The 24,363-nt window shown below is 48.3% G+C and overlaps 1 protein-coding gene across 4 annotated transcripts in view; it reads right to left on the bottom strand.

The window, feature by feature from the left end:
- Positions 1 to 3,046: 3,046 nt before the first annotated feature.
- Positions 3,047 to 24,363, bottom strand: part of JCAD (junctional cadherin 5 associated) — a 77,461-nt gene continuing 56,144 nt past the window's right edge. For 3 of the 4 annotated variants that reach the window (XM_027592626.2, XM_027592625.2, XM_027592628.2), the window contains 3 exons: positions 13,575 to 17,359; positions 9,524 to 9,578; positions 3,047 to 7,796 (listed from right to left, as the gene is read on the bottom strand). In XM_027592626.2, the coding sequence (XP_027448427.1) occupies positions 9,541 to 9,578; positions 13,575 to 17,359 (3,823 nt within the window). In that variant the 3' untranslated portion in view covers positions 3,047 to 7,796; positions 9,524 to 9,540. The remainder of the gene's footprint in view (positions 7,797 to 9,523; positions 9,579 to 13,574; positions 17,360 to 24,363) is intronic. The other variant, XM_027592627.2, reaches the window with a different exon arrangement.

A 24,363-nucleotide genomic window follows, 5' to 3' on the forward strand; every position in this document is an offset into this window, starting at 1 on the left:
TATTGTTCCTCTCTTTATTACTAATAGAACTTTGATTTCATTCAGACCCATGATAGTGCCCAGCCAAAAAAGAACCACATTTCCCAGCCTCCCTTGCAGCTGGCTTGACCACGTGACTGAGTTCCAGCAAATGGAATATAAGCAGAAGGGCATAAGATGCCCTGGAAGTCTCTCTAAAGGAAAGCTAACTTATTTGGAAGGGGCATTTTTCCTCCTGTCAGATACCTGGAAAGTGTTAAGATGGCTGTCACCCTACTAGCCATCTTGGACCATAAAGTTATCTTGAGGATGGAAGCCGCCACAAGAGAGAAGGAGGCTGGAACAGAAAGATACAAGGAGTTGGCTCCCCAGTTGCCATGGTGTTGATGTTGCAGGATTTCTTTTCCTCTGGTGCCCATGGTTCTTGGTCACACCTCTTCGAAGAATGAAGAGGCAGACCAGACAAAGAGTAGTGGGCAGCAAAGGAAAGTTTATTGAGCAACAGTACAAAGCTCCCAGAGAGGGAGGGGGCCCAAGAGGGTTACCACAGGGTTCTTAAGTCTAGCGGTTTTGATGGGCTTGTTGGTGGGCTGTTTTAATCTGATTAACCCTCCATGAGCCTGTCACCCAATCAGGTTTTTGTAATCTACCTATCATGTGGGAAAGAAAAGGGTGGAGGGCTCCTTCCAGGGTGATGTAAAATCCTTTCAAGGGTGGTTTCCTTTTAGGGCATGAGTCAGGCAGGGGTGGGGCCTGTCCCTGCCTGCCTTTCTTCCAACTATCCTTCATTACTGACCCGCTAGCCCTGGACTGCCTGCCTTTGGACTCCTTAGAAGCGTGAGAGAAATCAGCTTCCATCTCATTTAGGCCACTGTTGTTTCTAATTGTCTGATGTAAGCCGCTGAATCTGATCTTAACAAATGCATTTAGGATTGTAAGCTGTGACCTTTGGATTTCCTAGTTGGAGGATCATTGTCTCATCCTCCTGGGAGGCAGCAAGCTAAGCTGAACAGCATGGATTTTAGGTCTGAATCCCTGCTCTACTGCTAGCCACATGCTGCTTTTTATCTCCTCTTCTCTGTACCCATTTGTCTTTCGAAAAGTGATATGCATTAAATTAGTGCATACAACATACCTGTCACATCATAGGGACCCAACAATGTTAGTTTCCTTGTCTTCCCCTCATCCCTGTGTTGAGCATTTTATTTTAAATACTCAAAAGAAACAGGTAATGCACGTTTGAGTTTATTTCTCCATAAGGCGACTCTGCCATCGTAAGTGGAGAAACACCAGTAGGGTTAGGCTAGGTAAAAACCACCACAGTGATGGCAGCGGGAGTGCAGGACAGAGGGAGGTTGCCAAAAGAAGCCAGTGGAGTCTCCATGTGATCTGGCACAAATCTCCTCTCACTCAGAGCGAAGCTAGACTCTCTGGCTGAAAACAAACCAGAGGCCCGTTGGACCTGGGAGGGCTGATGCTCCCAGTTTTCCATGGCGCTGTTGTCCCCCGAAGTCTGAGCACCAGGGTGACTGACAGCATTTCCAGCCTGTGGAACACAAGCTGACCACCTGGGGAAAGATGTGTGTGGGGTAGAAGCAGAAAGGCCGACTTAGCTGGCAAGGCACAAACATCTCCAAACCTAAGTGCATTTAAAAGGACCCCGAGCAGGCAAGTTGTGAGAAACGCGCTCTCTATGGACACTGTGGATGAATGCTTTTGGGCTGCCAGCCAGGCTCATAAACACCCAGTGCCCTGCTCTAACATAAGAAAAATAGGCTTGGGAGAATTCAATATTGTCGGGCTCTTGGCTGGTTCCGAAGTATGGCAAGGGGGAGAGAAGTAAGAGAAGTTACTGGAATGAGGAAATGGACCACCCTCGTGAGAGAAATAATGGCAGGGCTCCCTACCCCCATGATGACCCGGTCCTCAGGCCTGTACAGCTGTGGTTTTCACATCATTCTACTCTTGGACCCTTCTGGTGGGGCAAAGACCCCACGGACTTCCAATTTTGCCAAAAAAAAAAATATATATATATATATATATATATATAATCTTAGAGTTGGAAGAGATCAGTTAATTTAGTTCAGTTCCACTTCTCCACTTGCAAAGTGTTCCAGAGAGAGCAGGGGAGGTGGCCAGAGTCACAGCTAGTTAATGCAGAGCCAGGCCCGGGACGGATCCCCCAATCCCTAGGTTGTGTGTTTCATCTTATAGCATTAATTTGGTCAAGGCACTTCTTTTTCAGGTTTATTTTCTTATGCGGATTCAATTACCAACCAACTGGGAATAGCTGTTACTTTAAAACCATTTGAACATGATCTGAAATTTCAGACTGCTGAGAGGGCCTTGGAACCCCTCAAGCGTGGAGACCCACACACGTGGGGCCAAGGAAGGAATGAGGGCAAGTCTACAGAAGCAAGTGAGGAAGAGAACGAGCTTAAGCTGGAAAGAAGGACCAAATCATTTTTGAAAACTCAGAAACAACAGCTTCTAGGTTTCCTGGGCTACTAGAAACAAATCGAGAGCATGACAGAGTGCTAAATTTGCATCTGCTTCCAGAACTAGGATACTAGAAACAAGGAGGTGAATCCCTGTAAGAGGACTAAGGCCTGGATTTGCAAACCTACAAGCTCGACGACAAGCATTTTCCCTGTACCTTGTAAGGTACAGGTCTACCTCCATTTTCCATTCATTGAACATCCACAATGTGGGCTTTTCTAGATGTTTGGTTCTTATATTCGAGGAGTAGAAGAGGCGGATGGGGAAAACAGAAGCCAGGGAAGGGACATGGGCAAGGTCACTTGGCTAAGAATGGAGCCCAAAGTCAAACCTAATCCCCAAATTGACCGTAGGCCTCTTTCCACCCTGTAGTGAGTCTTTGCGGGAGATGTAAAGGGAGCTCGGTCACCCAGGAAATACTCAGTGGAGACCAAGCGGTGCTGGAAGTCCCTGGACCGCCCGTCCCTGTGTTAGGACACCATCTGAGCTGCAGCCGGTGCAGGGACCGGCCCTGAAGGCCCACGGGGCAGCTCGTGCACCCACAGCCAAGGACAACGGACAGAGGTACTTTCATGCAAAATGTTTATTTGGAATACGTGTGCTACTGAGCAGGCCAACCATCCGGAACTAGCAAGTCTTTACATTGTGCAGAGATACAAGAGCTCCCTGAAGACATTCATCTGGGCTTTACTCCTCTTCACCCACCTCCACCTCTCATCACCTTAAGACCTCTGGTGCTGCCTGATCCGGGGGTGATGAGCTGCGGCTGGAGACTCGCCGCTACCCGTTGTGTCTTTTCCTGGGACCCTCTCTACCTGCCTCCTTCCGTCTTCATGGTGCCCAAAGAAATGATGAGCAGATACAGAGTTTCTGTGGGGTTACAGGGCCTTGTATTCACCACATTTGGTAAGTTTTTTTTTGTTTGTTTTTTTTGTTGCTGTTGTTGTTCTTCGAGATGCTTCTGCTTAGCTTTCCTGACAGGCCTGAGTGTGAGGGCTCAAATTTCAGCTGACCCAAGTGGAGAGTAATTCATTGATTTTTATAATCTGTAGGTTACTGCTTTTCTCCCTGGCTGGGACATATGGTTTTCATTTCTAATTTCTGCCATATGCTTCTCAACTTGAACTTGCTTTTGTCTCTCTCTTGCTCCGTGACAGTGAGTGTCACACATGTCAGCCCTGCCACGCGGTGAGGGTGGGGGATGAAGGAGAGAGGTCTCGCCTCTCTGGCTTGGCTACAAGCCCCAGCAGACCTGGCTTCTGTACGGAGAAGGGAATGAATCACCTTATGGGGAGCGCTTCCCCCTCACCCCACCGCCCCCCAATCAAGGCAATGGGACCAACGGCTGGATAGTCTGGACTTGCCTTTGGGTTCAAGTTTCAGTCACTGCACAGAGGCCATAGAACAAGGACCTCCCTGTCTTCTGTAATAAACACAACTGTGACAGGGGCTCTCAAAAGTCAAAGCCAGGAATCTGCAGGCACTCTGCCCGCCTCTCCGCACTGCTGATGAACCCAAGGACTGTTTCGATAGGCAGCTGGCTAGACCATATTGACCTTTTGAAGAGGCCTCAATCTGGACTGTAGTCTTAAACCGCCCCCCCCTTTTTAAAATAAAGTGTGAAGGCTGGGGACCTATTCTCTCTTTAACCTTATTTTACCATCCCCCTCCTTCTTCGCTTGGTGGGTCCCAGGGTGGACCAACCCACTCTCCTGGAAAAGGACCTCCCACCATGCAGACTCTTAAAGGTCACTTGGAATCTGTCTCTCAAATCCTGTCCTGAGTAGCAACTCTCCTCCCACAAACAGATGTACAGAATCTGCAGTTACAAACAAAAGAAAAAGCAAATGCGAAAATCCCCCAGGCCTGGGAGCGCTGCAGCCGGAGACTCATCCCACCCCGAGAGCACAGACAGATCTGGCAGAACAAGGCTCGGACACAGCAGTAACTGCTCACGAGAGCTCAGGAAACTGGGAGGGTTTCTCTGAGCCTGGCTCTTTAGGGAGCGGGAACCCGGCTGTACTGGTCACTTTCCAAGAGCTGCTAACCTGACACTTAATTGTGTCCTACTTCATCATTTTAAACAAAATAAAACAGAGCAAAACAGCCAAGACACACAAACACAGTCTTTGGCGCGGGGTGTGGGGGGGGGGGCAGTCACAGATGAAATGGTGGCTTCATCATATTTTCCATCAGTCCTTTCTGCTCCGAGCTGGGAAGGAGTCGTGTCAACAGTGGGGCGGCTGCGCCCTTCCTCCTCAGAAGCCCGAAGCCAAGCCACTACCAGAGTCCGTCATCCTGCTGCTGCAAAACGCGGTCAGGGGCTAGTTCCAGAGTCATCTGAGTTCACACATTTGAACTTGCATTAACCACAACACTTCAACCAACAGTCAAACAGAAGAGAAAAAGTTCGACTTAGAAATTGCACATGGAGCGAAACCTTCACCTACAATTCTAGTAAGGAAACCAGGATCTCAGCAGATACGTTTTCAGGGACTTTTAAAGAATTCCATGTGACAAGCGACACGGAAAAGCATTCTGCAAATGCGCGCAGGAGCTGTGTGCCTTGGGCAGGCAGTTTTCTGCAGCTTGCAGAAACACAAGGTTGAAAAGGATATAATGAAGGTACTTGGTTTTCGGTAATTTTGAAATTTTCTTCAAAGCAAGGCAATTACAGCTCTATTACCAACATGTTTTCCCTTCTTTTGTAAATCAAAAAGTACAAATACATTTCATGTGCAATTCCTCATGTAGAGTCCAAATGGCCAAATGTAGAACTTTTAATTTTATAAGCCCCAAATTATGAAACACCAACAGTTAAGCATACATACGAGAAAAACAATGGCAAACACAAAATATGAGAACTTTTTTTTCCGGCCACAAATAATAATGGATAGTTATATATGCATGAGAAGTGGTAATAATAAAAGAATAATTAGCATTAAGTTTGAAACTTCTGGGAAGCTATTTTGGATTAGAGAATGTATTATTTACCTCAGAATGTGCAAGCTTAAAAGTCGAATTGTCAAAGTTATCCCCCCAACACACACCAAAAGATTTATATACAGGCTGGAATCCAGAAATTAAGGTTCAAAGTATAAATACTGATAATTTCAACTAAATTCAGAATGGTTTCAGAAAGATGGTACAATTTAGAATAGAAACTGAAAGAGTATCCTATTTTGCTTTGTGATATACATAAGTTACCCTGTTTTTTTCTCTTCAGGATCCTTTTCTTTCTCTTGAAGAATAAGCTAAAATTTAGTTATTTTGATTAAAAGAAGTTTTTAGATGGGATCAACAAATTGAAGAGGAAGTCAGAACAAAGATAGATACGTACAATTGAAGGAGAGAAGCAGACCCCACAAAGATCTCCAGGTAGCCACCCTCATTTGGTTCTAGTAGATGACTTGAGTGATTCACCAACTGTAACAGACTAACTGACCTCCTCCCCATTAAACGATTCCTGGGAAAAAGTTTCTAACCATTCCAAATGCTGAGATTTGGCCCATCTCGTTTGCTGGGAAAGCAAGAGCCTACTACAGCTTTTCACAAGAGCCAAATCTGGAAAGAAGTAAGAGTAAGAACCAAGAGTGCAGATAAGTGTATTTGAAACGATTGTTCAGAATTACTTAGATTCTGTGTTGTTTATTATAGTCCAAAGACATGAAGTTCTTAGGAAATAAAGTCATATGGTACAGATAAAAACGGGCCAGTCAGAGTTGTTTGCGGGCCAAATTGCAGACCACCCAATGGTTCACATTTTAGGAATTTGAAACGTCTAAAAATAGATAAGGTGGTTTCTCAAAGAAAAAGAGAGAGAAACAGAGGGAAGGAAGGAAGGAGACAAGAAACCATTCAGGAAGTGTTAGCTAACAAGATACCTTACTTCAAAAGAAGGGGTAAACGCATAAAAATGCATAAAATTTGTGCAGGCTACTGCAATAGTAAACACAGTTGAATACATAGGCCTCGTAGTACTTTTGTATTGGCATATATATATAATGTCTCCGGCACTTTTAAAAATATGCAGAGACTAATAATTAAGGATCATTCTAGATAAAAATACAATATTTTGTAAAGGGGCAGGGGGTTGGAAATTCTGGTCTCAGGGGAGATCTCCACAGACAGATCGAGATGAAGCTATGTTTTTTAGTAATTCTAATGGATATGGCAGCAAAAATAGTTGTAAGGATGTTGGCTGGTTTTGAGTAGGTTATTTTCAAATATCACTTACAGCTACATTTGCAAAAGCATCTTTGTGAAAAGTTCATTTTATTAACCCTGTAAAATGTCTATATGGACATCTCTTTCTAAGATAAAAGAAAAGGAGCTGAGTTGTGAAGGGGTAAGGGATGTGTGCTTTAAAACAAACGTGAACCCTTTCTGGGTTCCTCTCACACAAAGGGATACAGACTCTTAAATAAAATAATACTTCCTTAAAAATCTGCCACCTCACAATTGTTTACATCATAGAAAAATAGCATTTTTTGTAAAAAGAAATATAGTTACTTTGTTAAAATGGTCTATTTTAAACCAGCAATTATTTTTCATATAAAGAATTTCTAAACATCCATACAGAACACAAAAATAGATAATACTGAGGGCAAAGCAGACAATGGCGTGTTTGCGAATGATCAAAGTATTTCATCGCCAGATAAATAATACTCTGAGTACATTATGGTACAAGTTTTAATCTTTTAGGAACTTAAAAAGATATTGCTTTTATTCTCTGATGGCAAGTTACTTATAAATAGAGTTACTTGCAGCAGCAGAAGGCCAAATTGATTAGAAACGGGTCATATATATTCATCCCATTTCCCCTAAACTCAAAGTGCTGGAACACTGGGCAGTTGGCCCAAGTCCCAAACTCCTTAACACGAGCATGGACCACAGGCTGTGGAGATGCAGAGGGGAATTTATGACATTCGCAGTCCTCTCAAAATCATTCACGTTTGAATTTTCACATAGAACCAGATTAACACCAAACTATTTACCAGCTTGGCTAAATCCATCATTACGGAGAGTTTATGTGACTCCTTTCTAAATAGAGGTATTAACTCTTCATATTATGAAAACAGATGGTTTCAATGGACTACTGCTTTATTTCCACAAAGTGATTCTGTAGGGACGAGGAGTTCCTTGGTGGCAGTGGGAGAGGCTGTGACGGGATCTACAAGCCAGCAGGCTCCGGCCTACACGCGGGAGAGCCGGGAGGGCAGGCCAGACAAGACGACCCCTGGTGAGTAAACTCTAGTGATCTCGGGCTTCACTGGCATCTCCTCACACCCTCTCCACTCTGCTAGGGTCATAGGAATCTGTGAAAAAGCAAAAAAAAAGCAAAACAAAAAAATTAGTGGTATATTCAATTAATGTGTTTTCTGTTTAATCCTCAGACCATAAATAAGTATGTTGAGGGAACAAAAACTCCCCAAGTGTAGTGAATGCTTAGACATTTAAACAATATTGATTTCACTGAGTAAGAAACTATCATCAAAAGACTGTTTTTAAAAGGACATGTATGATCATTACCTAATCACAGATGGAAACATGTGAGTTGCTTAATTTTTTAAAAAAAGATTTTATTTATTCATTTGAGACAGAGATACAGACAGAGAAAGAGCATGAGCAGGGGGAGAGGCAGAGGGAGAGGGAGAAGCAGACTCCCCAATGAGCCAGGAGCCCGACGCTGGGCTCGACGTGAGGCTCGATCCCAGGACCTGGAGATCACGACCCAAGCCGAAGGCAGATGTTCAACCATCTGAGCCACCCAGGCACCCCGTGAGTTGCTTAATTTCTGATAGTTCTTTCCTGTGGTCCACAGTGGAACAGGAGGGCATCGGTAACACTAAATGCAACACTGGTAAACCGGCAGTGCTATGTCTGGCTGATACTAAGGATTTCTTTTTTTTTTTTCTTTCTTTCTTTTTCTTTTCTTTCTTTCTTTTTCTTTTCTTCCTTCCTTCCTTCCTTCCTTCCTTCCTTCCTTCCTTCCTTCCTTCCTTCCTTCCTTCCTTCCTTCCTTCCTTCCTTCCTTCCTTCCTTCCTTCCTTCCTTCCTTCCTTCCTTCCTTCCTTCCTTCCTTCCTTCCTTCCTTCCTTCCTTCCTTCCTTCCTTCCTTCCTCTCTCTCTCTCTCTCTCTCTTTCTTTCTTTTCTTTCTCTCTCTCTTTCTTTTCTTTCTTTTCTTTCTCTCTTTCTTCCTTTTTTTGTAAATTACAACTCTAATGAAATCTTGCTTTAAAAAAAAATAGATCTTGGGGCGCCTGGGTGGCTCAGTTGGTTGAGCGACTGCCTTCAGCTCAGGTCATGATCCTGGAGTCCTTGGATCGAGCCCCACATCAGGCTCCCTGCTCAGCAGGGGGTCTGCTTCTCCCACTGACCCTCCTCCCTGTCATACTCTTTCTCTATCATTCTCTCTCTCAATAAATAAATAAAAATCTTCTAAAAAAATTTCATATAAATGGAAAAAAAAATGCATCTTTGTGGGGCACCCAGGTGGCTCAGTTGGTTAAGCGTCTGCCTTTGGCTCAGGTCGTGATTCTGGAGATCCAGGATCAAGCCCCACATCGGGCTCCCTGATCTCCTCTCCTCTGACCACTCACGTTCTTTCTCTCTCACTCTCTCTCTCAAATAAGTAAGTAAAATCTTAAAAAAAAAAAATGCATCTCTGTGATCAAATGCTGTCCCTGAAAGGCTTGAGGACCCTGAAATCCTGACCACTTGGCTGGCAATGAGAGGCCTCCTGTCCTTGACTGTCACCAGCCAGCAGACAGGGCCCGGGATGGACACATGATTGGTAGCACCCTCTTCTAGGCCTTCCCACGCACCCGGGTGTACGGGCCTGGGCCACCGCACTGACCCATTCCACAGCCCACACTGGAAAGTCCCAACCTGGGCCCAAGTGGAGCAGTGGGGTTTCCAAAATGGGACACCATACACAAGGACAATGGTCCAGGGCTACCATGAGGGCTACAGCTGGGTGATGCTGAATCTGACCCCCTGGGGACTCACCGATCTCTGGGACCCTGTCAACCCCAAACTCACTTGTGTGCCTCCTCTAGTCAGAATTTCCTGCCACAGCAGCTCAAAGGTGTCCTAACTGTTTAAGAAAAAAACACTTATGAAATCTGGAAGGATTGGTAGAATTTGACAGCTATAAACACTATTGCAAAACAATCTCTGCTCAAATCTGTCTGGACCGCTGTACATGACGAAGGCCATATAGATCCTAATTTCTCTAGCAGCCGAATGTTCTCCCACGCCTCCCGCCACCGTCTCAACTCAGCCCCGATTGGGTTATGATCCCTACTACAACCGTGACGATGACCGTGCTTAGAGCGCGGAGTCAGACGTTAGAAACCAGACAGGACACAGCGCCCGCGTGTAGGAAAAGCAGCCTGCTCCGCCTCCAACACGATTTGCTGCACCAAGCGCCCACGTGGCTAAAAGCAAGTGGGGCTCAGGCGGGTCTGCTGCCTTCTGATCTTTTACACTTGGCCACACCCACTGTGATGACACAGGCTACCGACAGCCGAGCGTGGCATTTCTGTGCTCAGTCAGCCTCCCGGGTGCGGAATCCGAGGGGGCCCTCCTCTGAGCAAAAACACCTTTTTCTCCACTGGAAATGGGGTGGGCAGTCACTAACGGATGATGCAGTGGGAGGGGCACATTTTCAGCTGCTGAGAGGCCAGGAAGAGCTTGAGCATCTATTGAGCCTCAAGGTACATACCGTGGGCACTGAGCAGCTCACCTCGGGCCGGGCAGAGGGAGACACCCCCACAGAACAGGCCTGCACCCCAGAGCCCCGCTGCTGAAGCTAACGGCCCAGAGCCAGGGAGCCGGGGAAAGAACTCTGGAGGACAACGGATCGTGGAGGGTGTAGGTCCAATAAAAATATAATGTATGCCACATAACGTTATTTTAAATTTTTCTAGAAGCTGTGTTAAAGCAAATAAAAGGGAATAGGTGAAGTTAATTTTAATAATATATCTTATTTCGTCAAATATATCCAATTATCATTTCGACAGGGAATCAATATAAAAATTGAGAAACTTAAAAGAAACTTCAGACTAAGTCTTTGAACCCTGGTGTGTATTTTACACTCGCAGCACCTCTCAGTTTGGATGAACCCCATTTCAAATGCTCAAGGACCCACATGAAACCAGGAGCTATCATCCCGGCTGACGCAGGTCTAGGGGACGGAATACTGAGTCATGAGAATCCTCGTTCCAGTGGGCAATATTTCAGCTGGAGACCACTCACTAAGTCCTACCCTTGCGGGTATTTTGTGCATTAACATGCTTGAGAGCTACTGACCTCGAAGCTGTGCTGATATCCAGCCTTCCCCCGAGTGCCATTGCTTGGCACCTCACACCATCCCAGGACGCACCCCCTGGCCTGAAGCAGTCTCTCCGGGTTCTCTCCCTGCGCCCACATGGACAGGGTCTGCCACGGAGGCTACGGAACCAGCAGGCTCTGAACACTACCAGTGCCTGGATTATGCTTCCAAACTGGAACATGATCCATCCAGCACGGATGGGATTTTGTCACCTGAGTTAGTTTTGAGGTACTGCCTTCTTAGCCAGAGGCCCAAAAGACCACTAAAAAGATGTCAGCTGAAAGGACCACCTTTAAGTTGCAATAAAGGTATTTATGATACAACGGGTACTGCAACACCACACAGATCATGAAGCTCTAGAAGGGCGTGTGTGCGTGTGTATGCTGGGCAGGGGGACGTCACAGATATCTGTGACATAAACTTATTTTAAAATTCCAGAACAAAGTCTGAATCTAAGTGGGCTGTGAATTTGGGAGCGGCAAAGTGGCTCCTGCCCACCGGGATGACGGGAACAGGGGTGGGGATGGAGATGATGATTCGTGTGTGTAACGTGATAAAATATATCAAGAGGAAAACAAAATCCAAGAGTTTATCAGCAAAAAAAGCAACAAGGCTTTATTCTAACTTGTGAAGCAACAATGAGGGGAAAAGGTAACATATCTCAAAGTCTGACCATCTCCATCCTATGATCTGCATTCCTCTCAGAATGATTTGGGACAGGCCTGGTGACTGTCACATAAGGGGCTGATGGAGGTTCACCTGAGCCCTTGCGCGTGTACGAAATCGTCCCTAATGGCATCCTGCTATGCAATTAAGAGTGTCAGAGGGAGCCATGTGGCATCACGAGGAGCTCTCTGCCTTTAGATTTGGGGTCATCTTATTATGTACTAATAAATGCATCAGATGGAGAGAAAAAAAATTCTACTGTCAGTAACTATAGTTTTGTTTTTTGTTTTTTTTTTTTAAAAAAAAGGTTATGAAGAGCTGTTTCTAATGGCTGGCTGACATTAAAATTGGCATTATCTACATGTTTTCAGATACCTGTCCAACCCTATCCACATGCCAAATGATCAAGCTAACAAGTGAGGGAGTGCTTTACTGAACTAGAAGTTTTGTGTTATAAAATCCTCCCGAAATATGTGGGCCGTGGACTGAGACACAGAAATCTTGACAAACTGGTGTTTTAATATAACAGGATTTGTCTCATTTTAAAATCCTTACAGTTCTTGGGATGAGACAGGACAGAAGAAGAAACTCATTTTAGCTCACACTTAAAAGCAAGTGGGCATATTGTGGGTGGGGAGAGGGAGGGACCAGGAGAGGAACGAGGCTAAAGCCTAGTAAGTCCCAATAGCTCAAAAAATGGGCCATGTAACACTTTTTTCCGCCATTATGGCAAGAGTTGCACACCCTAGTGTTCTCTTTCTTGGCAAAGACCACATTTGTCAAGTCAGATGATCCAAGAGGGCCCTGACTAATGGGTTATTTCAATCATGTATTTTGTATAAGCAACTGAGCAACACTTGGCTAACACTCCCAAGAATCATAGCGCATTTGTGGGAAAATGTAAAAAGTGCCATGGGGATGTTTTGTGGAACAAGAATTCTGGACTTTTCTAGCTGAAATAAGGAATCTTGGCCATTGACTTTTAAATTCTTGGATTTCCAAGTAGGAAAGAGAGAAGGTGGGGGTAAGGGCACCACCCCACAGTAAGACCAGAGGGCGTGGCTCAGGAGGGGGGCCCGGGGCCCCGGGTCAGGGAGGTCACACACACAAGGGCACAGTTTCCCCTTACTGTTAAAAGGTCCGAACGAACGATTCAAGGTCCCTTCCTGTCTGCGGTTTACGATCGGGCCTTTTGACATGTCCCTCCACTCTTCTTTCTCATTAGTTCTAGAATGTATCATTGCTAATTCCCCAGCCCCTAAAGAAAATGCTGGAAACAGAGTTGCCTATTTGTGACAGAGCTGAGAGGTGAGAAATCCCTGTTGCTGCCACCAGGAACCCACCTCATGGTTTGACCTGGAGCAGCTCTGAAGGCATTAAGGTGACAGTAGGGAGAGGCCTGCAGGCCTGTGCGGTCCTGCTGCCAAAACCCTCTGTCCTGGGCTTTAGCACTCAGACCTCAGGGGGCCTTCTGGGACAGAGCTGATGGGTGAACCTTTTATAAAGGGGTAGGGTGTTGAGAAAGTGCAAACTGTTCCTTTTATCTAAACTTTTTTCAAGCTTCATAAAAGGTGTGATAACAAAAATAGGTAAAATGGGGGACAAAGGATCTTGGAAGGTGCAGTGTGAGACACAACATCATGGGCTAGGCAGTTTATATCATTATCTGGGTACGTTTTTCTTATCAGAGTTAATAAAGAGCATGTGGGTGGTCTGCGTGAATGCTTGTTTTGGGAGAGAGTGCAGACTACCCATGTTATGGCCTCCTGCAAGGTTCATCAAGGTGTTGCACCAAAGCTGGAATACTTTACTGATTTACCTCTTCACGGTGTAAGGGACCCAAAACTTGTTTATATAGATAACTGTATATAATTTGTTTGCATAGGTAATTTCCATAAAGATACAATCCTTCACAATACACCCCAGGATCTTGATTTTTAAGCAAAGCTTCTGGATAATTCTTTGTAAAAGGAAGAATCTTTTGGAACAATAATTCACAATCTCAACTTCACCAACGCAGGATTTTCATCATCCACCAACCTGGTGTTTTCTCTACTCTGAGAACGCCCGCCTGCTCGCCCGACTCCTCACCTGGGCACCAGAAATCCTGCTGGACGTTCTTCTTGTCCCTCTGTGCCGACGGATGGCCATCTTCTTCCAGCGAGGGGGCGCCCCTGGAGACAGAGGGCGGGTGCCCGGCCTTCCGCAACAGCTCCCCAGCATTCAGAGACACCGGGCCTCCAGGCAGCACCCCGGGGCCCCTCTCGGCCTTCAGTTCGTCAGCCTCCTCCATGGAGTCAGTGCTCCGGGAGCTCAGGAGCCTCATCCGAGACACAGAACTCACCTCTTTCATCCTCATCAAGCGGTCAGGGTCTGCTCTCCTCGGGGGGGAGGCCAGTTTCTCTTGTAAACTTTCGATCACTTTGGAAGTGCTTCTGAGCCTCTTTTCTGAGCCTGACACACTTGGGGTCCTCTCTATAAAATGGAACAGAGTGGACCTGAAGGGTGGTTTTGTCCCCAGGTCCTTGTGATTGAAGGCCTGGGACTCCTGGGGGCTGGGCTGAGGCTCGGGGCTCGGGGCCTTGCTGGGGACAGTGCTGTCCACACTTGAGTGCTCAGCAGCCAGGGGAGCCCGACGGGCACTGTCCCTCTCCCCAACAAAGAGAGGGCTTTCGGTCCAGCCGCACTTTCTCCTGCCATAAAAGGCGTCTGTGGACACGGGGGGGTCATCTGGCTCGGCTGAGCTGGACACAGACTCCTCCCTGGGGGCCTCTGGCCCGCGGGCACTTCCATCAGTCCCGGGGTGCTGGTTCTGTCCCGTTCTCCTGGCGCCCGGCAGCAGGGACTCCACGGCCACCTCAATACCCAGGATCCTCGCAGCCCTCGCTTGAAGGGACTCATTCGGGGGGATCTCTATTGCACTTGCTTCCCCTAAAGACCCATCTAACTTATCAGTACTCGGCTTCTGTGCGGGCGGCAGCCCCACAGACCTCAAGTCCGGTGCGGAAAGTCCTCGGGGTTTGCTGGCAAGAGAGAGTGGGAGCAGCGGGCTGCTCTCCCCTCCAGCCCCAGCCCGCCAAGGGGGTGCTGTGCTCAGCTCCCCAGAAATGGAAACACCGGGCAGCTCCTGACTTCCCTGGGGCTGCCTCAGTTCAGCTGGATCGGACGAGGGCGCTGGTTTTGTGTCACTTGACCTAGAAGACGTCACTCTGTGCGGCGGACCTGGGCTGACGGCTAGCTTGTTCATTCTGTGCTCCACCTCCTGGTGCCCCTCCTCCGCGACCGGGCTTCCGTGCGCCCACAGCGAGGCTGCACCCCTGCCGCCGCCCGGCCCCACCGTCGCGGGGCCCGGGGACTGAGGCGGGGCGCAGGGCCGCCCAGGCTTCTGCTCCTCGCTCCAGCTCTCAGACTTGCTCTTCACTCTTCCCGGCCGGGCCCCAGGCTCCTCCGGCGCTGGCCTCCTTCGGGGTTCCTCAGCTCTCCAGGCCCGGCTGGCTTCACCGAAGCCCCAGTTCTTGCCTTCGCACAGCCACTCTGTGTCACTGTCCTCACTGCGACTGTCACTGCCACTCTGACCGCTTTCTTCTTCCTCCTGAATCTCCTTGTTAAAACTTTCTAGCTGGCTGATCAAGTCCCAGGGGCGCCGGCTAACGGGCTTCAGGAGAAACTGCCCGAACAGCTGCTTACTGTTGCAGGGGCCGGTGGTCTCCCCCTTCACCACCTCGCCCCGGGGCACGGGGCTGGCGCTGCGGCCACGGCCATCTGCACCGGCCTGACCGGGCCCTGCTTTTGGGGCACGTGCCTGGTGTATGCAGGACGTAGTCCTTGAGAAAGCACTGTTGCTGGAGGGGCTGAGGGACATTTGACCTTTGAGGGGAGGCGCCTTTGGCCTCTGGTTCTGGTCATTGGAAGCTAACGCCATGGGCGCGTGAGCTTCGGAGGCCAGGGGGTCTGAAAGTCTGGGAGTCAGTACGGCTTTTGGGGACCCTCCTGGCTTCTCAGCAGCGAGGGGCCGTGGGCTTTTGGAGTCCTCGGTGAAAGTGGTTTGCGTTTGCTGATCTCTGTACTGGTGCCCTGGCCACGAGCCAGAATACTCGAGCTCTCTGTGTTTTGTAGGGTGAATGAATCTGAGGTCATTTGTTTGTTTGCCTTCTTCTGGTTCCCCCAGATCTTGTTTCTGGAACTCTGTTCTCCCAACCATGCTTCCTGTGAGAGCTTGCAGCTCCAGGTCGGTGGAAGACGTGCTCAGCAGACTTTGTTCTTGCAAAGCTGGGCTCTTATCAAGCCCATTCTTTTTACCAGTGCTCTGTTTTAAGTCATTGTTGTTCCTATCTATATCTGGCAGATGTGATTCGGATTTAACTGGGATGGAAACCAAACAAAATATCGTCTCGTTCATTTTTTTCTTTGAACTTTTCTTGGTTGGAATCCCAGTTTCAAACTTCTTGAGCTTGGTTCGAGTTTCCCAGGTACTCTCGCCCTGCGGGCTGGGGGAGGAGGCTGAGCCTTCTGTGTGTCCCTGCTGACCGCCCCCCATGGCAGGCCACTGTCCTCTCATGGCCCCATGGTCTCGTTGCTCAGGGAAGCCGCCGTTCTCTGCATCCCTGGGGCGCGGGCCCCACGACCACTGGGGACTGGGATCGGTGGTGGCGGAGCCACCCACACTGCCTGGCGGGGTCACTGCACTCTGCGGGCTCGAGGCGGCGCCATCATGTTGACTGTGTCCATGCGCAGGTGCCGGGGTGGCGCCGGGGCTGGGGTTGTAGGGCTGCCCATCAGCCGTTGCTTCCTGACAGAAGCCCTGCAGGTGGGCTAGTTTAAAATGTCGGATCCGTGGGTCATCAAAGGGAATATACAGAACAGAGCTGTCATAAGCGGTGGTAGGCCGGGGCTGCAGGGGGACCCCGCAAGGGGAGTGTGGGCTCACGCCATACTCGTTCCCGGGTCCCGGGGGGCCAGGAGGAAGCTGACAACCTGGGCCCGGCAGCTCCATTGGATGCTGCTGCTGACGGGAACCGCCACCCTCGGGCCTGGGTGCTGCATCCTCCACGTAGGGGTTGGAGATGTGCTGGGGTGGTGACCGGTACGATGGTGGAGGCACGTACACCGGGGGCTCTAAACCGGAGTCGGACACACACAGCTCCAGCCTGGGCTCGTGAGTTCTGCTCAAGTAGGAGACACACAGGTCTACCTGCTGACTGTCCGGAGAGTCGCTGTTCTCCACTCCCACCCTGGAGTGCTGGTGAGAGTCATAGGACGGGGGCTTGAGGGGTCGCCCAAACTTGGGCCGGGGTAAAGGGACCGAGGAGCCGCTCTTCTCAGGGTTCCTTGTGGATTCCAAATTTGGTGCACAATTTGGGGGATAAAATGGCATTTTAGGAACACCTGGAAAATGTCCATCATTTAATGGAATGGGGATGTCCATGCAACTCAGGCTCTCAGGGGAAAGAACCCTGGGCAGGGACTGGGATTTCCCTTTGCTTTGGGAATTCAACGCCTGCTCTCCTTGCATGAATGGGTACAGATCTTGAAATAATTTCTCCCCATCACCATCAGACATCTGCCGCCCTAATTTCCTTGGCTGGTTCCAGCTCTCGAGGCTTATATTCTGCCACTTGGCAGGTCCCGCCATTCTCAGCTCTTCTTCCCAAACTGCCTTCTTCATCACATTCTCTGTCCTTCCTCCAACTTCCCATGGACCCTCCCTTGTGTGGATGGGCAGACCTTGTGCTTGGGCCATGCCTCTGACCTCCAGATCGTCTCGGTCCCTTGGCCCCAGCAGGCCACTGACCTCCTGCCCTCTTCTTCTCCAGTAGGCGTGGTCGTGAGCAGTCTGGGGCTGAGAGGACCACCTTAGCACGGGCTGATGATAAAACCTACAAAACAAAGAGGCACAGAGGTTATACCGGGGGAAGAACCACACAGAAGAAACACGTCCTTCTCTGCTTCTGTGACTGGCGTTCCGAGTCAAACTCAGGTCAGTACTTCTGCAAAATATCTTCCTAACCAGAGTACTTATGGACTTTAAAGAGAACATGTCCCACTAATTATGGTTGGAAGGCAACCACGAGTTTTGCCACCAAGGGCCTAGGAGTGGCAGCAACAGGCTGCCCACAAGAACATGAGGATGTTGGTGGTACTCGAGAGATGTCAAGGCTCTTAGAACTTCGAAGTGCCCAAGGGAACAAGGGTCAACTCGAGAGCAGCATTTCTCAAAGTGTGGTCATGGGCCACTAGAAGTCCACTCCCTGCTGAGTCCTGACGACTGAGCTCTCCAGGAGTTCGTCTGGGAACCTGCTTCTCAGAACTCCACCCCAGGGCCATGGTTCTTAACTTCAGCGTGGGCAGGAAACATGAGAAAGGGTTGCTCAGGCACAGACGGCCGGGTCCCATCCCCAGTTTCTGATTCAGCAGTTTCAGGTGGGACTCCACAAAAGTGTATTTCTAACATGTCGCCAAGCGATGGGGTCCCAGGCACCTCAGTCTGAGAACCATCACGGCAAGTCACTGTGAACCAGGACTGCATGTTAGAATCCAGAGGGACTTCCCAAGTCCCGAGGCCCAGACCTATCCCTGCTCCATCACGTCAGAGTCAGAGAGGCGGGAGGCAGAGCCGGCAGTGCGGTTTCTCCAGGTACCCTGATATTCCCAGTGTGCGGCTGAGACAGAACCAGGGCTTCAACACAGTTCCCGCACTTCCCTGATGACAAGAAGCCCCCAGTGGGCTCGTTAAATACACACGTTACCAAGTCTCTCTGGTAAAAGTTCAGATTCGGCAGGTCTGGGTCAGGGTCCAGGTGCCCACATTTGTAGCGAGCACTCCAGGGGAGTCTCATCTTAGGTGATGTGGGAAACACTGCTCGGGCCGACCTGTAAACTCACCAGGAGAAGAGGGGCTCTGTCATGTGCCAGGACCCCTGGGCAGGCAGGAAATGGAAGCACCAAGTGCCAGCCTGGTCCCAGCTTGCTGCCCATCACCTGGCCGCACGTCAGAATTTCCTTGAGAACCCCCCAATCTAGCCAGCAGCACGACACCAGTATATTTCATCATCCCCTCAAATGATCCTAGCCCGCACCCGGGGTTTGGAGTCACTGTTCTAATGCGCCCGAAGAAGAAATCTGCACAGCACTGTTGCCCTGCGCAGAAAGTCAGAGGCTGCTACAAGCGACCGGAGGCTAGGGGGCTAGCTTCTCCACAGCGTGGAGAAGCCATCAACCCGAAGACAGCGCGGCATGCTCAACTGCTCTCATTAACAGTGTTCCAACTCCAAAACTGCTGTTGGGTTTTGAAATTATAAAAGCAATATGCATTTGTTGTCCAAAATCTGGAAAAACAGAGGGAAGTACAAAAGACAAAACCTGCTTGTCATCTTTCTCACCCAGTGACGGTCACTTTGATACATATGCTCTAGGCCTGGTGTAGGTGAGGATGCGGACTTTCGAAGAGCCGTGGTCTCCGCTAGGGATCTGGTTTATGTGGACATTTCCCTGCACGCATAATGCAGCCAGCAGCTGCTACGTACATGGCCGTTACTACGCGCTCGGCCCACGCCAGGGGCCTTCTGTCCGTTAACGCACCTGCAGGTGCATCTCAGTTCCTGAGACAGGAAGTGCTGTCATTCCCATTGGACCGAGGGGGAAACGGAGGCACAGAAGGTAAGGAACTTAAAACTAACATGCACTTGGGCACGTATGCAGTCTCAGGCACTGTAGGAAGAATGCCCAATTTCCACTGCTTTCTCTCCCTTTTGCAGATAAGGAAACTGAGGCGCAGAGATGTCTGACATCTCTCCCAAGCTGCACAGCTTGCAAGGAATAGGGACCACTCCAAACACAGTAAGTGTGACCCTAAATAAAGCCCATTTGGGTAGCCACTCCGTGTCGCGTCTTCCGATGTAATGCAACATTTCTCAAGTGCATAGTTTTAAAGGATGGTTAGTATTGTATCATAGGAACAGGATTCCTTTAATCACTGTTAGGCCTCCGTAGAGGACATTCCAACACTCTGGGAAACACTACTGTTCACAAACACTAAGCAGGTCACAGATTACATAGAATAAATCCTTAGAAAAGGAATTAGTAGATCGGGGGCATTATGTTGATTCTATTGGCAAATCTGCCCTTAGGCCCACAGTTGCAATTTACTTCCCCCCCCCCCCCCGCCCCCTCCGCCCCCCGCCCCCCCCCCACCTCCCGGAGAGCCAATCTTACTGATCCTTTCCCATCTCTGGTTGTTATAATTAAATTGTTTCCTTATTAGATAAGTGGAAATAACTCCTGATTCGTTTCAATTTGCATTTCAATGATTACTAGTGAGGGTAGCTTTTTTTTGTTTTTTCCGTGTGCTCAGGTGTTCTTTGTGGTTTCAAGGGATTTCTACAGCACAGCCCACTTTTCAGCTGACAGACAGTGGAGTGAGGCTGGTGGGAACGGGGCCTGTGGAGACGCTGGTTCTGGGCAACAGCAGGTGAAGGCCTGGGGCGGGGGCGGCGGGGTGAAGAGCTGCCAGGAACTGGCTGAAGGGGGACCATTCCCAACGCCCGGGGGTAGGCTGCTATGCCGCGAGGCCGGATGGTCAGTAAACAGTAAACATCCATGATCATCATCATCATCATCATTACAGGCATACCTCGCTTTACTGCGCTTCTCAGATCCGACCGTTTTTACAAACGGAACGTTCAGGACTTCTGTGGAAGAAGTCCCTGCAGATGGGGCGGAAACAGCAAGAGAACCAGAATTAGAAGTGGAGCCTGAAGATGGGACTGAACTGCTGCCGTCCCGTGAGAACACTTGAACGGATGAGGAGTTGCTTTTTATGGACAAGCAAAAAAAGTGGTTTCTTGAGATGGAAACTACTCCTGGTGAAGATGCCGTGAAGATTGTTGAAAGGACAACAAAGGATTTAGAATATTCCACATACTGAACTGATAAAGCAGCAGCAGGGTTTGAGAGGATTCGGTCCAACAGTGAAAGAAGTTCTACTGTGGGTCACACGCTATCAAAGAGCATCGCATCTCACAGAGAAATTGTTCATGGGAGGGAGAGTCGACCAATGTGGCAAACTTCACTTGTTGTCTAATTTTAAGAAATTGCCACAGCCACCCCCACCTTCAGCAGCCACCAACCTCGAAGCAAGATCCTCCTCCAGCAAAAGGAGGATTCGCTGAAAGCTCAGATGGTGGTTAGCATTTTTAGCAATATTTTAATTTTTTAATTTTTTATTTTTTAAGTAATCTCTATGCCCCATGTGGGGCTCAAACTCATGACCCTGAGATCAAAAGCCGCATGCTCTACCAGCGGAGCCAGCCAGGTGCCCCCATTTAGCAATATTTTTTTTATTAAGATTTTATTCATTTGTTTGACAGAAAGAAAGAGACAGCAAGAGAGGGAACACAAGCAGGGGGAGTGGGAGAGGGAGAAGGAGGCTTCCTGCTGAGCAGGGAGCCCGATGCGGGGCTCGATCCCAGGACCCTGGGATCCCAACCTGAGCTGAAGGCAGATGCTCAATGAATGAGCCACCCAGGTGCCCCTAGCAATATTTTAAATTAAGGTACGTACTCTGCTTATTTAGACATAACACTATTGCGCACTTAAAAGACTATGGCGTGGTGTGCACCTAAGTTTAATATGTACTGGGAAACCACACAATTCATAACCGGACCTGCACTCTCCCTGAGGCATGCCATCATCAGTGCAGTAGTCGTGGTATTTTGGAACTACTTCTTTGCCTCAAGTCCTGCTCCCAACCCCGCTCCAGATAACTTTTTAAGCAGCCACTTAAAGCAAAACTGAGTTACTGGTTGACAAAGCAGAAAATACTTAAAATCAGTTTGAGGTAAAGCATTTGCCACTGAGCAATCTAAACGCTTCTGCATTTACCACTTACACAGAGTGGCAGCGGTCTTAACATGGGGCACGGCTGAAGGTCAGCTTCTTTGTTTGCTCTTGCTGTTGCTGAAGCTTTGTTCTGAGCATTTAGGATTTGAATGCTTAGCAGAACCCTTCTTGGGGCAGGTTCCATAGGGACTGGGCAGGGTGGAAGCCCTCACCTGCACCCTCCTGGCACAGCCCTGCCCCCACCTGAGTGGGCCAGCAAGTCGCCACCACACGCTCCAGAGGCCACAGGTCCTTCCCTGAGGAAGTCCTCTCTGACTGCCCGTCCATCACAGATACCCCGAGAAACAGCAGAAGATGAACAGACTGCAGGGTCTTAGACTCTACACACAGTCCAAGGGCAAGACTGAACCACTGCAACTTAGTAAGAAGTGATAGTTGTCATGGACCCAATTAAGAGAGAGTCAAGAATCTCCTTTCTTGCCTCTGTTCTTCAGCAGATAGTAAGTGGGCTTTATATACCACACAGCTTTAATAAGCATCTTTCTTACTCCTTACAGTCCTGTAAACATTCTCCTGGGGCACCCGACTTTATGAGAAAAACCACATTGTGTGCCTTTTGCTCATTTTCTCAATGGATATTCTGGTTTCTCAGTAAATGTGTGGTGTGCTTAAGTGCCAAGAGGTGGCCAGGATCCCAAGGTGCTATTTGTCTATGGACGTGCCGTGAACATGATCAGAAGACTAATAAAGGATGACACAAATAGGGCAAGAAGAGTCAGACTATAACTACCTACGCTAGTAATGTAGTCAGTTTTCTTCCCCACCTAAAAAGGTTACCTTGTATCACCTTAACTTTGTCAAAACTGCCCTATCTAACTAACCAAAATGGTGAAGCATTCTAGATGCAACTTTTTTCTATTTGTACAAGACAAGGTCATCTGGGAAATAATAAATAATCTATATAATAGAAAATGCTAAAGAACCTATTTAACGAACATCTGTCCTGTACCCAAGATGGGCCTGACTCAGACAGGTTCAAGTGGACTCCACCTGGTGATAGTTCTGGTCAACTTCTCCCTCAGACAAGTTATCAAGCATGGATATCTACTGGCTTCAATATGTGATGTCCATTCTCCACTAAATTGTGTGTTCCCTCACATGGCTTCAAGGCCAAGAACATTTTCTCATACCTTTGAGGAAATGAGATGAGATCAAATTTTTCTTTTTAAAAAAATGAGAGCTAATAATTTACATCTTAAACAAGTTAACAATGGGATGTTTTACAAAAACAAGCTGAACACATTAATACAGGGTGGGAAAAAGATAAGAAAAACAAAGTGGAATGTGAGAACTCAAATAAATTGTGTGGACAAGTTCAAAGAGACAAGCGGGGTCTTTCTACGGAGTGCCTGGGAAAGCAGGACAGAGGTGAGGCAGACGTTACCCCTTGCTGACAGCCCCACGCCTTATCACAGAGAAGAAACAACTGATAAAAACTGTTTGGGAAGTATCTGAAAGGTGAACACGTGAAAAACAACATGTCCAGAGGAAAAGAGGCAAGCCCATTTCGCTGAATATATAAAAGCTGATGGTGAAAAAAAATAGGAGACATTTCTATGAGTACACTCATGATTCATTTTCAACCACAACAAAAAATACTTTCTTTTTTTTAAAAAAAAAACTAAAAGCCTACTTAGAATGGCAACATTTGACATGACTTGTAAACACGGTTTCACACAGCTCCGGGATCACCTTCTCAGTAGACTCCAGGTCCCCAGGAGCTGTACCAACTTCTCATCCAGGCACACAATAGCCTAGCTCTGCATCGATACTGGTGGGCATGGGAGAGATGCCCTCCATCCTCCATGAACAAAATCCTGAACCTGGTTCTCCAGGGACAGCCCCCAAAGTCTAGCCAGCGGTGCTTCCCAGTGGAGGTCTGGGTGGAGGGTGGGAGGTTCCACTAAAGTGGACTCCAGGTCCTGTGATTTCTTCCGGTTGGCAAGCCTGCCAGCCTAGCAGATGCTGGTGCTGCCAGTCACCTCCCTACTCCAGATGGGCCCATCTTATCCAGATGCACAGTCACTTAAAGAGCCTCCCACTCCTCGAAGGAGATGGTCTCTTCTTCTAGATTGGCAGAGGCGTTGGGCCATCTCTTTAGAGTGACTCATATTCACCAGTCTCCGTGTGAGATGTCTGACATGTTTCTGTGATGGGGTCAGCCATCTACTGCTATGGAATTTGCTCTTAATGCTCCCCGGGCCCAGAAGCCTGCAATTTTATTTTTCAGTGTGCCTTAGTATATTCAATACGCTATACTGTGTAAATAACCCACTGACCCAGGGTAATAAAAAGGTAATTTTGGAAAGGGGAACTATGAGGTCAAAAGAAGAGTAAGACTCACATATGGAAGGGAGCATAAAGATCAGAGAAGATAAGGCTCCTTTGGAAACATGGATCAGTATCGCTGTTGAGTAACAATTCAATCTGAACTAGAATTGTTAGCTGTATTTACTACCAGTTAGTAGTCACCATCTGATAAATTTCTTAGTGGCAGGAAGATGACAGAGCAGAGGGGAAAGAGATGCTGATGCCTGCAGTCAAGACAGAAGGAGCCCAATGAACCCGTGTCCACCCCCAGGGAGGGTTGCTTCCCGTCTACAGGAGGGTCAGGGCTGTGGTCCTGCCCCGGGCTACAGGGGGCATCGGTGGCTTTGGGCTTCTCGGTGCACCAACCGAGGGGTGGTATGGCAATGCCCCGAGTGGAGCCTGAGCACCCGGCCCACACACCGGCTTCCCAGACTGTGCCTTGCGCAACATCACTTCCCTTCACTTTGTCTCCGGTTCTTCACTTACACTCCAGCGATGGGAATAGTTCCTTCCTTTCTAAGTTTGTTGCGAGGGCTTAATGAGAAGATACATTTAACCTGTTTAGCGAAGTGTCTAACATACAATAAGCCCTTGGTCTGTTTGGTCTTTTTTTTTAACAAGTATTACTATTATTAACCCAATTAAATTCTCAGCAGCATCGATCATTTTGAGA

This window comes from Zalophus californianus, chromosome 9 (assembly GCF_009762305.2).
Source record: "Zalophus californianus isolate mZalCal1 chromosome 9, mZalCal1.pri.v2, whole genome shotgun sequence".
Lineage (NCBI taxonomy): Eukaryota > Metazoa > Chordata > Mammalia > Carnivora > Otariidae > Zalophus > Zalophus californianus.